The 14322-nt window shown below is 46.8% G+C and overlaps 1 protein-coding gene across 1 annotated transcript; it reads left to right on the top strand.

Moving 5' to 3' along the window:
• Nucleotides 1–5: 5 nt before the first annotated feature.
• Nucleotides 6–9569, top strand: RRP8 (ribosomal RNA processing 8). Its single transcript, XM_084773656.1, has 7 exons — nucleotides 6–244; nucleotides 1643–2012; nucleotides 2204–2657; nucleotides 2838–2967; nucleotides 3094–3200; nucleotides 3282–3378; nucleotides 3577–9569. Exons 1-7 carry the CDS (start codon nucleotides 146–148, stop codon nucleotides 3694–3696), a joined length of 1377 nt encoding a protein of 458 aa, XP_084629782.1. The 5' UTR covers nucleotides 6–145; the 3' UTR covers nucleotides 3697–9569.
• Nucleotides 9570–14322: the final 4753 nt, after the last annotated feature.

Genomic DNA, 14322 nt, shown 5'->3' with positions numbered 1-14322 from the left:
TCGATGGTGTTCGGCTTGGCGCTGGCCGCTCTAGCCACTTCAGACTTTCACTCGGTGGCTCCTGGCCGGTTTTAGTCTAGGATCCCTTGACGCGCACTGCACGTGTGCCAGAGCCTGGGCTCCTCCGACCGAGCTAGCCACGGGCATGTTCGAGGAGCCCGAATGGGTCGAGGCGGCCCCGGCAGCCCTGGGACTCCGGCCCGCGACAACACAAGTTCAGCCGGCGATTGCCTCGCCAGTCAAGGTGAGCTTCCCGGGCCTGGGCTGTTTAAGGAGGTGAAGCCAATCTTCCCGGGCCGCCCCTGTGCGTGCTGGAGAGAGGGAGACCCTGCTATGTTCCAGTTGGTCGGGGTGATGAGGGAGTTAGTCCTGATCTTGAAGATCCGGAAACTCTCCCCAAAACTGACCTTAAAACATAATTGGTGAGAAGTTGGTGTGGAGAAAAGCGTACCTGAGATTTAGAAAAACGTGCAGAAACCCCCTGGGCAGCAATACACCTGGTAAAAGTGTGTCCAAATAGGAATGCGGGGATTTGGGGTGTGGAGCACAGAGGAAATAAAACGTTTGAAAAGTTAAATAAGTTTTCCATAGACTTAGAAGTCAGTGGAGTAGTTTTTAACAGTGGGGTGGTTTCTCCAGATTTTCTCTCACCCAGAATGACTTTCAGAGGTTCAGCATGGTAGACAAGCATTCAAACATTCGCCACTGAGCTGCACCCGAGCCTTGGAAAGGTTTTTTATTTATTTTGGAGGTGGGGGGAGTCGAGACAAGTTTTCTCTGTGTGGCCTTGGCTGTCCTGGACTCACTCTGTAGATCAGGCTGGCCTAGAACTCACAGCGATCTACCTAATTGCAATGTAAAAAGTATATTGGACAGAGTTAAGGCAGGTAATAGGGAAGGTTATCAGAATCACTGCGCAAACGAGGCTTAGGGAACTCAGAACTTCGAAGGTAAGAGCCTGTCTGAGGGCCAGAAGCAGGACTCGGACCCCAAAGCAGCCTCTCAGTAACAGGAGGAAAACAGGCCTTTTCCTTATAGCCTCACCCTAGGGTGTTCCTGATTTTCAGTCTAGCTCAAAGTATTTTTTTCATCTCTGTAGCCCATCCTCCTAATGCGGGCCACTGGCCTGACTGTGTGCAGCTCCTTCCTATCAGGCTCCTGTCTCTCCTGCATTTAGGAACTTTTGTTTTTGTTTTTGTTTGTTTGTTTGTTTGTTTTGAGACAGGGTCCCTCCGTGTAGCCTTGGCTGTCCTGGACTCGCTTTCTAGACCAGGCTGGCCTTGAACTCACAGCTATCTGCCTGCCTCTGCCTCCAGAGTGCCTCCACGCCTGGCTGGGAACATTTTTAATAGACATGTGTGATGCTGTCCTTCGTATTTCGAGAAACCTCTCTGCCGCTCCTGTAATATTATAAGCCAAAGGCAAAGACACCTGCAGTCTTGCCTTGGTCCTGTTGTTCGTGGCCTTAGTACGTACCTCTAAGGGACGTTTTTCTGCCCTCCAGCTTCCTAGCGGTTGAGATTGCAGCCTGAATGTTCTGGACCTGGCAGGACTTCACAACAAGTTGCCAGCAGCCGAGCCAGGCCTCCATCGCCCCTTACTCTCCAGCCCTCATCCCTTTTCATCCCTCGTTTGCCTCCAGGGCCGCAAACGCCGCCATCTCTTGGCCACATTACGGGCCCTGGAAGCAGCATCTCTCGCCCAGCAACCCCCCAGCCTTCCTGGCAGTGACTCTGAGGAGGAAGAGGTGGAGAAGATAGGAAGGAAGAACAGATACCTCCAAAGGCCCTCACTTGCCAATGCCTCAAAGGAAGTAGGGGAGAAAAGAAAAAGGAAATGTCAGAAACAGGAACCATCTATCACTGGCTCTGAGGACAAGGAAGTAGAAAGGAAGTGCCGCAAACAAGCTCCTCTTGGTGGGATCTCTGATGAAGAGGAAAAAGGAAAGGGGAAATGCCGTAAATATCCTCATTTACACCCAACACAGCACCTGGACGGTGTTGGCCAAACAGGTACCAGTATATATGTATGTGTATGGGGGTGGGGGGTAGGGGTCTCTCTTTGATACACACACACACACACACACACACACACACACACCCTGCCAGCTAGCTGGTAAGAGATACTTTTATCCAGGCTCTGTCTTAAGGACATGCCATGCCTCTGAATTTAGGGGACCAAGCCTTTCTCACCTTCTCTGCAGTTCACAGTTCGAGGAGGATTACCACTCCAATTGACCCACCCAAGCCGAGCCCTGAGTCCACATCACCTGACTCCTCACACACCCTGAGCCGCAAACAGTGGCGGAACCGGCAGAAGAATAAGCGGAGACACAAGAACAAATTTCGGCCCCTTCAGACCCCAGACCAAGTTCCTCCCAAGCCTTCCATGGAGGAGACTGAGGTGCCTCCCGCCCCACAGCCGGACAGCCAAGAGACAAGAGCTGGAGCCCTGCGAGCGCGCATGGCACAACGGCTGGACGGGGCCCGCTTCAGATACCTTAACGAACAGCTGTACTCAGGGCCCAGCAGCGCCGCCCAGCGCCTCTTCCAAGAAGACCCCGAGGCATTTCTCCTCTACCACCGTGGCTTTCAGAGACAAGTGAAGAAATGGCCCTTGCACCCAGTCGACCGTATCGCCAAAGATCTCCGCCAGAAGTAATGGGTGTGTGTGTGTATGTGTGTGTGTGTGTGTGTGTGTGTGTGTGTGTGTGCGCGCGCGCGTGTGTGTGTGCGTGCGCGCGTGCTTGCGTGCTGTGGACCGTGTGCGGGGTGATGTGAGTGATGAACAACTTTGAGCAGACCAGGAAGTGAGCCTCCTCTCCCTCTCACTCCCAGGCCTGCATCCTTGGAGGTAGCTGACTTTGGCTGTGGAGACTGCCGCCTAGCTTCAAGTATCCGGAACCCTGTGCACTGTTTTGACTTGGCCTCTCTGGACCCCAGGGTCACTGTGTGTGACATGGCCCAGGTAAGCCCTTCTGTGTATCTGGCTTAACCCTCCTAGGTCTTCCTATCTTAGTACCCAGTCCAAGTACTTGGTGCTGAGTCTCCCCTTCCTACACCATGTGCTCTGTCCAACATTGTTTCTTGCCAGGTGCCCCTGGAGGATGAGTCTGTGGATGTGGCTGTGTTCTGCCTTTCACTAATGGGGACTAACATCAGGGACTTCCTCGAGGAGGCAAATCGAGTGCTTAAGCCAGGGTGAGTCTGTCGAACACAGATGATTTTTTTGTGTGCACACATGTGTCTCCACCTTTCCTCACGACTCCCTCCTCTTCCCAGGGGTCTTCTCAAAGTAGCTGAAGTCAGCAGCCGCTTTGAGGATATTCGGAGCTTTTTGGGGGCTGTGACCAAACTCGGCTTTAAGGTCATCTATAAGGTGAGGGTCCCTAAGAAGTCTGCCCTTGTTTTTGTTGTGTTCTGGATAATGGTGTTCAGGAAAGAGGCTCTAACTGTAGGCAATTTTGCTCTTTCAAGACAAAACTCTGGGAGGAGCTGGGAGAAGCTCTGAGCAGGGGGAATAGAGACGTGAGGTTGAAGTGAAAGCTTGTAGCTCACTGGTGTTCTCTGCTCCTAGGACCTGACCAACAGCCACTTCTTCTTGTTTGACTTTGAAAAGACTGGGCCTCCGCGAGTAGGGCCCAAAGCCCAACTGTCAGGCCTGAAACTTCAGCCGTGTCTCTACAAGCGCAGGTGACCAGTGGACCCCTGCTGGGAAGGGAGCTCTCAGACTCCAAACTCTGAGGATGCATCTACCCGGGCTGTGAGCCAGGACCTGGTACCACCCTCTTTCTCTACCAAGAACACTGTGGTGATGCCTCTAGCTCAGCTCTACTCTTAGTGAAGCCTTCCTGGCTACAGAAAGCATGAAATTACCTGGGCAGCCTCAGGAAATTGATTGTAAGAACGTGGAAGTGTCTGGGAATCGTGGAATCTAGTTGGCTCGATACATCTCCGGGTTTGGTTTCTCTCCATCTCTCAGGAGGCACACGCGGGTGCTCTGCTGTGCTGTCTTCTGGCCTGTGCTGCCCAGCCCCTGCTCGTTCATGGTTTATGTTCCTTCAGCTTCAAGACTGCAGGGAGGCCCCTTTTGCGTATGGCAGGTCCCAATGCTAGTTGGAGCTGGGAGTTAATTTAATTTCTTTCTTTCTTGGAGTTGAGAATCAATTATTTTGTTTGTTTGTTTTGTTTCGTTTTTTGTTTTGAGATAGCATTTCATACTAGTCCAGGATGACCTCAAACCAAACAAATGGTAATTCTCCTGCCTCAGCCTCCTGATTATTGGGATTATAGGCATGAGCCATCATGCCGATCTTAAGGAATTATTTAATTTCTGAATATTCCATTTCTCATTTGAAAAGTATGAAGTTCTTGTCTTACAGCATGTTGTGTGGGTTAAGTGAGGAAAGCTGCAGTCAGAGCTAGGAATACTAAAGGATGCTGAATAAACTGGCTATGGCTATTGTGTGTCATCGATCTTACAGTTCTTTAAAGATCACCTCTAAGCAGGCTTAGAGGTTGAGGAGTAAATGACTTAGTTGTTACCAAGAAAGATTGGGAGGGCTTGCTATAGGCATGTAAACAGTCTTATTTACTAGTCAGAGGCTTGAGCTTTCCGTGGAAGGGCAAAATAAGGAAGCTGGACCTCTGTTCATTCGCAACTACTGATTGGGCTGCCCACTGGCAGGGTCTGGCTGTGGTACCTACCTTGCACGTCCTAGGAAGACTACAGGTGCTAGTATAGACAACTCCCTGATCTCGTGCTGAGGGAAGATAAGCCAGGATGCGATGCTGAGCTCACCCGGAAGGTATCTTACCTTGAATCCAGGTGTAAAATTACAGGCTTGTCTACCTGTTCCCAAAAAACAAGACCTGAGACTTCCGTCTAGGAACAAATAGGTCTCAGGATTCTGGGCCAATTAGATGCCTCCAGGCTTAAAGGAATAAAGATTTTGAAAAAAGACAGAGGCCAAAAGGCATGTTTAGAGGCTGGACTGTGCGGCCAGCCTTGGCAAACACCATTCAGTATTGCATGTGCTGTTGCTTCTGAACACACATCTCAGTACCAACATTTTCTTACCTTCCCAAATAGCTTAGCATTTTCATAACCCCACCCACCCAGAAGCATCTATATTCTCAACATGCTGTCTGCAAAATGTTTCTTTAGTATACAAGTACTGTGTTGTGGGTGGTTTGTACATTTTACTGCAACCTTTCAAGCCATATTTGTCTATTTCCAGATTTTGTTGACTTTTTAGCTTGTGTGTGTGGTGAAGGGTCTTAAGGGATCACAGTGCAGTTAACTGAAATTGATAGAACTTGAGTGTTGCCGAAGCCAGCTCTGGGCTTATACTAAGGGCGCTGTGAACTAGTGTTAGAGAAAAGTAGCCACAGCATAGAGTTATTGGGATGCAGAGGGTATTTGAGAGAAAAGTGTGCAGTAAACTGGGCGTGCTGGTGTGCACACTCAAAACGATGAGCTTGGGGTCTGGGGAGATACCTCAGTGCCTAAGAGTACAGCTGTACAGACATGAACCCACATAACTATAACATGCCTATAACTCCAAAGCGGAGGAGGGTTGGGATAGGGGAGGCAGAGTACTGGCTGGTCTTACTGCCTAGCCAACGTACCTGAACAGTGGTGAGCCCAGATCCAGTAAGAACCCGTCTCCAGGTAATACTAGAGCAGGAAACTTGATTTCTCCTCTGGCTCCCACACCTACCATGTGCTCGTTCACACACACACACACACACACACACACACACACACACACACACACACCATCCACTCTCACAGCGTGCCCAGCTTAAAGGGCGGTAGGCTTGTACGGCCAGTACAGGTTGAAGAGTATTACGAGGTAAGTGGGAGGGCTTAACTGAGACACGGTGGCTTTGAGACTTGAGGGTGACTGGAGTCTTCGGCGAGGTTCGTTGTCATGCTGCATTCTAAGCCCTCTCTTGGAGTTTCTGGTTCTGTAGATCTGAGTAAGGTCCTAGAAATTCTTTTCTGGTGAGTGTGGGTTTTCTCCTTGGAGGAAACAGAATTTGTTCATTGAGAATAAAGGTGGGGAGAGGATTGGGATTTTTTTAAATTTATTTTTTATTAATTTATTCTTGTTACATCTCAGTGGTTATCCCATCCCTTGTAACCTCCCATTCTTCGGAAAGATAGGAGGATTGGGATTTTTGAGAAGAAAATGCAGATCATTTCGAGGTTAGAAAGAGAGTGAATGATGGTTGGGCGTGGTGGTGCACACCTTTAATCTCAGCACTGGGAGGCAGAGGCAGGTGGATCCCTGTGAGTTTGAGGCCAGCCTGGATTACAGAGTTTCAGGCCAGCTGGGGGTACAGGAACTTATACTGTAGAGGTGCTGGCAGTGCTAACACAGGAGAGGAAGGAGCATAGTACAGTGTTGTGTCAGGAGCTTGTTAGTCTCCCGTTTGCAGGAAAGGGGAGAGGGTCAGGTTTCTGTCCCCTGACCACAATTGCAGCTAAGATCTACTGGGACCATTTGGGAAACCTAAGATACTTATTCCTACCACTAGGGGATGATGAGCCTAGAGTCTGACTCTTGCCCTGGGTCCTGTCCTGTGGGACCATTTTGAAGAGATAGAGAGACTTCATAGAAAACAGCAAGGGTCCAGCCATTTGGGCTGATGGGGTGGTTTCAGGAGACCACCCAGAGTAGTGCAGCATCAATCAGAGACTAACGGGATTTCCCCTTTGAATGTCTACCAGGCCTATTGGTCACAGAGCCACCCAGTCAAACCAGACTTACATTGCCCTTGCCTCTCCTTGTCAGTACACGTGCCTAGAATAATCAGCAAGGGGGTGGGAAAGAGGCAGGGAGCTCTCCTCCACTCCCCAAAGCAGGCTCCGTGACTTAGGCAAAGCTAGGAGTGGGGTGGTGCATGCCTTTAATCCCAGCACTCGGGAGGCAGAGGCAGGCAGATCTCTGAGTTCAAGGCCAGCCTGGTCTACAAAGTGAGTCCAGGACAGCCAGGACTATAAGAGAAACCCTGTCTCAAAACAAAACAAAACAAAACAAAATTGCACCTTGAATAGCCAGGTAGTGGCACATACCTTTAATCCCAGCACTGGTGGGGGTGGGGGTGGGGAGTGGGTGCAGAGCAGAGGCAGGTGGATCTCTGAGTTCGAGGCCAGCCTGGTTGGTCTACAAGGTGAGTCCAGGACTACAAGAGAAACCCTGCCTTGAAAAACCGGGGTGGGGGGGGAGTGGGGGAAGGGTTGCACCTGTGATTACAAGGCTGTATCACAACGGGCTGGACAAATGTTTCTGTGGTTGAGAACACTGGCTGCTCTTACAAAGGAAAGTGGCTCATAAACATCTAGTCCTACAGGTTCCGGTGCCCACTTAAGCTTCTGGGCACACCAGGCATTCATGGTCCACAGACATACATGCAGTCAAAACTCAGAAAACAGAGAAAACAAAAGAACCTTACAGGTTGGCTGCAGCCTTTCTCCCCAGCAGAGAGAGTAACCCTACTCTTTCAGGGCTGTAGGAGACAAGAAGGAAGTTGGATATGGGTATCAATCCAGCCCTGGTACAGGTTCAACATCCCTCCAGAGCTCTCCAGGCGGAGTGTTCTTGCTTCTGCAATTATTCATGTGCTCCTGATTTTGTTCCTGTAATGCAGTCCTGAGAGAGAACACAGTTCCAAAAGAAACAGTGTGATCCTGGCAGAGACAGCTCAGCTCCAAGCATTCACCAGTTACGTAATCGCACAAAGCCCTGTGCAGCTTTTCACAGAGACTAGTAATTCGAGCCTTTCATTTCCAGGTCATCCTGCTTCCCAGGTGAGTTTTCTGACTAGCCACCTGGTTCTAGGACTTCTGGCTACTTCCCCCCGCCCCCCAAAGCAATTCATGTCTCTTACTGCCAAGTGATCTTTATGAAATGTGTACCAGATTATGTCACTTCTGCATGAAATCCTTCAAGGGATTCTCATTGCCTGAGAACAAAAGACAGACTCCTCCTCAGGCCCTGTGTGATCTTACCCAGACATTAGTCTGTCGTCCAGCGACATCTTAACTCGCTCTCCTCAGTACTCGAGCCAGAGCTTGCTATTCATTCCTCGTGCACCCCAAACCCTCTCTACTTCCACACGTGCCCTCCATCTCTTCCTACAGTACTCTTCCCTGAGGAAGAAATTCCCCCAGCACCCTCTTTCTGGACATACAATTAAACTATATTTTCCAGCCCTGTGCATTAGGCAGGCCGTGTGACTAATGGATCACCTGAGGGATGTTTTCAGACCAGACAAAGATGGATGAGGCAGTTTTGTTTCCTCGCAGTCCCTCCCCGACCTGGGAAGGTGACCTCGCAGAACAGATTTTGAAGGGGATGGAGTCATAGTATACATGAAATTTGGCTATTTTAGGAGAAAAATTGACTCTGAAACAGTTGAACCCCTTAAGCGAATGTGGGTGAGCACGTTACAGCATTTGTCAGTGTGCACCCTGGGTGGGTCTACCTGTCCATGTTACCACAGACCCTGTCTCCTTTAGGATGCTTCAACATTTCTCTTACCCGATGCCAGCCTGCACTTTATAACTATCCTACTTTCAAGATTTATTTTATTCTTTAATTGCATGTATGAGGGCCTGTTATGCATGTTTGAATGCAGTGGCCGAGGCCGGAGACATCAAATTTCTTGGAACAGGACTTAAAGACAGCTGTGAGCTGCTTGATGAGGGTGTGGAAAATTGAACTTGGGCCCTCTGCAAGAGAAGTGCTCACTTCTGAGGTAGCCTTCCAACCCTCTATCCTACTTTTAAATGAAAAATAATGCTCACAATCAGAAAACAGAAATATTTTATCAATTATTTGTGACTAAATACTCCCACCAGATGTTTTAAACATTTCCCACCCTGTAATATAACAAGGGAGGGCCTGGAGAGGTGGCTTAGAGTTTAAAAGCACTGTCTGTTCTTCTAAAGATCATGAGTTCGTTTCCCAGCAACCACATGGTTGCTCACAACCATCTACAATGAGATCTGGTGCTGGTATGCAGACTCACACGCAGGCAGAATACTGTATAAATTAATAAATAAATCTTTGGGGTTAAAAGGGGGGGGGTCCTGAAGGTTGGTGGGTTGGCTTTGGTTCAGGAGGAAGGGCTTGTGATTCTCTTGGTCACAAGATGCATTCTCACTTAGGCAGAGATACCTTTTATATTTCTTGGAAGTCTCTGATTGCTGCTGCAGCCACCCCACCCCCGTTCCTCTTAGGCTTTACTTCAAGGATCTGTTTACTTGTTAATACTCTGGTATAAATATGTTGTGTTCTCCATGATGATTGTATCCAGTCTAAAAAATTAACCCTTTAAATGCATTTTTCTTCTCTGCCACTTCCCACATTTCAGTAATTTATCATTACTGGGCTCCTAGGGCCCAAACTCCTCCATTTCAGTGTAGTAGGGGAATTTGATCTTTTTCTCATTCTTCACCTTTTCTGTTTGTTTGGGGACTGGAATGGAAGGAGGTGTATTGGAGAAGATTAAACTTACCCAATAAATGCATCATTGATAATGTTTTACCAAGACCAACATTTGAATGTTGACCCTTGTGTGTAATGTTGAGGTCTCTGTAACTCTACACGGGGACAAACGCATTAGCTGACTGTCTGATTCCGATGGTATATAACCCAATTGCCCCTCAGATCCACAGCTCTTAACCCTGACAGTATATACTGGTTCCTTTTTTGTTGAATAAGCATAAACTAGAGTCACGTGGGAGGAGAACAGCTCAGCTGAGAACATGCCTCCATCAGATTGGCCTGTAGGCATGTCTGTGGGGGTTATTCTTGATGATTGTGAGGAGGGCCCAGCCCACTCTGGCCATTGCCACACGTAGGCAGGTGGGCCTGGCCTGTGTAAGAAAGATAATATATCAAATGGAATAATATAAGTGCATATGTTAAAAAAGAAGCATGATAAAAATATTTTTTAAAAAAAGACAACTAAATAAACCAGCGGAAGAAAACTAGTTAAACTGCATTATGACCTCTGCTTCAGTTGCTGCCTCCAGGTTTTCCTGCCTCAAGCTCCTGCCCTGGCTTCTTGATGAACTCTAACCTTTAAGGTGTAATAAAACCTTCTCTCCCCAAGTTGGTTTTGCCAGTGATCTACTACAGCTGCAGGCAGCAAACTAGAACACAGTGTATCTACTGCCACCTAGTGTTAGAGTCTCACCTAACAAGAAGCCTTCCAGGGAAAGTCGCAACCTACCCTGAAAACTGGTTGTTTACCTTTCCAAGGGGCCCATGGGAAACCCATGCACATTTATTCCGCCAAACAGTGGGATGCAGCCTAGGCAGTTGGCGACGGTTCTTTATTTGTGCTGATGAGAAGTGCCAGTTACTGTGCCCATATGCTTCCAAACCAGTTCCCCTCGTTGCATTTGTTGCATGGCCCTAGACTCGTTTGGCACACCACGTGGTGGTTTGGGTATGTGTTATAGTGGAGAATTAACAGTGTTCTTCACACTCACTTTCCTCCTGGCAAGTCAACTATGCTATATTCCCCATCTTCACATAGAGTTTTGTGTCACCAAGTAATGGAGTTGCTACAGTTGGTTAATAATGAAACTGCTGTTTCCAGACTTGGATCTCTAACCAACAGTTCCCTCATGTTCTTTCCACATTGCCCAACTGTTAAAGTGACTTTTATTTGCCTGACTTGTCGCCTTGGAGGCTCACTGCATTTATCTGCTAACATAAGCCTAGCCCTGGGAGCTCCTAGCCTCTGTACAATGTTTCCAGCCTCTGAGACTTACTGCTGAATAAGCTCACCCTTTCTGGATCTTTCTGGACTCTTGCTGGCTGGTTCATCTCAGCTGTTCTGGGTCAAACTACTCTCTAAACTGACTGATTCAATATAGCTTCTCTCTCAGCCTCTGACTGAAATGCTCTGTGTGGCCCCAAACTAGCTCTAGCAATCTGTTTTAATCTCCTGGCTCCTTCTAATTCTCTAGATCATTCTGTCTTCACCTGTGTGTAGCTTGTTCCAGGGACTGAACTGCCACAAACACAACTCCACTGCACTGCCTCTCAACTCACTGACTAAACCGAACTGACAGACCAGAACTCAGAGATCCGCATCCTGTGTCTCCTGAGTGCTGGGATTAAAGGCATGTACCGCCAAGCTTTTCTCTACTTGGAATTTGCTCTATACCAGGCTAGCCTTGAACTCAGGGATCTGCTTGCCTCTGTCTCCTGGGATTAAAGGCAGATCTGTATTCCGACTGGATCACACAGACCTAGAAGTTCTTTGGATGTGATCTCTTGCCAGAGCAGCCATATTCTGAATTAAAATTCAAAAAGGACAGTTGTACAGAGACAGGTTGAAGAGAGAACAAGCTGGACACAGGAGAAGACAGAACAAGCCAGAGAATGAGAAGGAGCCAGAAGATTAGAACAGATTGCTAAAGTTCGTATGAGGCCAAGCAGAACAATTCAACCAGAGGCTGAGAGAGAAGCCAGATGGAGTCAGTCATCTGAGAAAGGAGTATGGCCCCAGAACAGCTGAACTGAACCAGCCATCATGAGTTCAGAAAGAACTAGAAAGGCTGAGAGCATTCTAGGCCTAGATTAGACTGCACAGAGGCTAACAGCTCCCAGGACTAGGCCTAGGTTAGCAGACAGAGGCAATAAGACTCCAGGATGACAAATCAGGTGAATAAAAGTTACGATAACACCCAACTTGATGCTTTTTGCAGAGGTGCCTAAATCCCTGACCAAAAATAGAGTCACCACAAACAGGAGTGCCTGGACTGGGCTTTACTTCAGTGAAAAGCACATTGCTATTTTTTGAGGTCCTAGTAATCTCTTAAAAGTTCTTTTAATTGACGGGAGCAAAGTACCAATAAGGAAAAATGCACAAAACGATAACCACCCTGACTAGGCAGCAGAAGGCAGTTATCACCTAAGTTTTCTTTTGTGACACTTTTCAAACACAAGCAACTTTCTTCTCTTGATTCCACAAAATTCCCACCACCCTGACTCAATGTTATTTCCTCGGTTTTCTACATAGTTTTCCCACTTCCACTTCCACATGGAAGTAGCCTTTCCATGTATCCAGCTTTCTGCACTCACCCCTTATCACTCATCCACAGCACTGAGTGTAACTGTGAACAAGCCACGCTTTATTGATTGCTTAAACTGTGAGCATCCAGATATCAGTTAGAGTGGCTAGGTCATTTTGGCAGAAATAAAAGCCCCACATTTTAATGATTTAAACCAATATGGTAATTTTTTTTAAGTTAAAAATTCCTTAATTTTTTATTTCTGGTACCGTCACTAGAATTTACAGGGCAATATACTTGATGTAGTGAAAAGAGAAAGAAAAACACTCTCACAGATAAAAGACCTCAGGATTTAATCCCAGCACTCGGGAGGCAGAGGCAGGTAGATTTCTGTGAGTTCGAGGCCAGCCTGGTCTGAGTCTAAGACAGTCAAGGCTACACAGAGAAACCCTGTCTCAAAATACAAAAACAAAAACAAAACAAAACAAAAAGGCCTCAGGAATGCCAATGTGGTCATTTTAAGAATTTTTTTTTACATTTTTATTTGATCGATAGATATTACATGTGTGCCATGGTATGTGTGGAAATCAGAGATTCTGTTTATCTTCTGGTTCTCAGGTACCCAAACCAGTTGGTCAGTCTTAGACTCAGGTCCCTACTGGGCCCATCTCATTTCCAATGTGATATGTTTTTCTCTGTCGGTATAGATTGAGAGGGACTTTGGTCACACTTAGGGATCCAACTAATGGAAACACTGTTTCAGCACATGCTCTTGTAGTCACTGAGGCAGGAAAAGGGAACAAAGGCAAAAACCATCTCATTACCAAAATGGAAATGAATCCTTTCTGCTCCTGTGTAATTGGCCAAAACAATTATCAATGTGAGATACAGCTGCATAGATGGTTAAAAAAACAAACAAACGAACTCCAACCATACCTAAAAGGAAGAGAAATAGCATTTGTCCACTGTCTAGTAACTATCACAAATTATTTCTGGTTTGTCATTTCTACAAATAGTGACATTTGTGAAAAAAACTGTTTTAATGTCTCTTTTTTATATGTATATATTGTTACCAGGAATATAAATAACCAAAGTATAATTTGTTTATATGCATAAAAATATAATCTCAAGCCAGGTGCGGTGGCACACACTTGTAATCCCAGCACTTGGGAAGGCAGAGGCAGGTGGATCTCTGTGAGTTCAAGACCAGCCTGGTCTACAAAAGTGAGTCTAGGACAGCCAGGCTTATTACACAGAGGAACCCTGAGAGACAGACAGACAGACAAACAGAACTAAAAATATCTCAAATTTATAGATGCTATTTGCAAATTTTATTTGTCAACAGGGTCTACTTTAGCTCATTCTGGCCTTGAACTCACTGGGTAGCTGAGAATGATCCTTTTATCTCTACTTCCTAAGTGCTGGAATTACAGGTGTGTACCACCATGCCCAGTTTTATGAGTGCTTGAGATCAAACCCAGGGCTTTGTGCATGTAGGCCAAAATCATCAGCTAAATGAGTCGCATTTCTAGCTCCAAAATTACATTTAAAAAATTCATTTTACCAATAGTGTGTGTGTGTGTGTGTGTGTGTGTGTGTGTGTGTGTGTGTGTGTGTATAAAATTTTGAGTATGTTGAAGGTCTGGTCCCAAGCAGTTGGTGTTATTTTGAGAAATGGTAGGAACTTTAAATTTTAGGGCATAACCAAAGGAAGCAGGTCACTAGTGATATAGCCTTGAAAAACACATCTTGTCTCCAGCTGTTTCCTCGTCCTTCTCTGCTTCCTGACCCTCATGACGTAAGTACCTTTACTCCAGTTCATGCTCACTGCCGTGGTGCACAGCAATGGAATTATCCACTATGAACAGACTCTTGCAACCATTAGCCAAGACAGTACCTTCCTTCAGTTGTCTCAGATATGTGTCATGTTGATGCAAAGGCTAACCACAATTTTATCCTGGAGACGTGAGGTTGTTTTTGTGATTAAGTCTGAATCTTTGGGATTGGTTTGGGAGAAGAATTTACAAAGTTACAAACGAGAGAGGTCTCCGTGTTAGAGATGCTTAATGGGCAATTCTGGTTAGAATGGGTGAAGGAGAGATAAACATGTTTTTGTTTAGATCACAAGTGGGGGATGAGAAAGACTTGTGAGAGAGTAGGTGATGTCTATCCCCTTAGAAGTCAAACCACCACGTGGGGGAGATTGGTTATTAACCAGCTGAAAAGCATCCTTGAGCAAATGCTGAGAGGAGGTATAAAAATGAGCCAAAGATGAGA

The sequence above is a fragment of the Acomys minous genome, assembly GCF_964271855.1.
Source record: "Acomys minous genome assembly, chromosome: 2".
Lineage (NCBI taxonomy): Eukaryota > Metazoa > Chordata > Mammalia > Rodentia > Muridae > Acomys > Acomys minous.
This window is presented reverse-complemented; position numbering and strand designations above follow the sequence as displayed.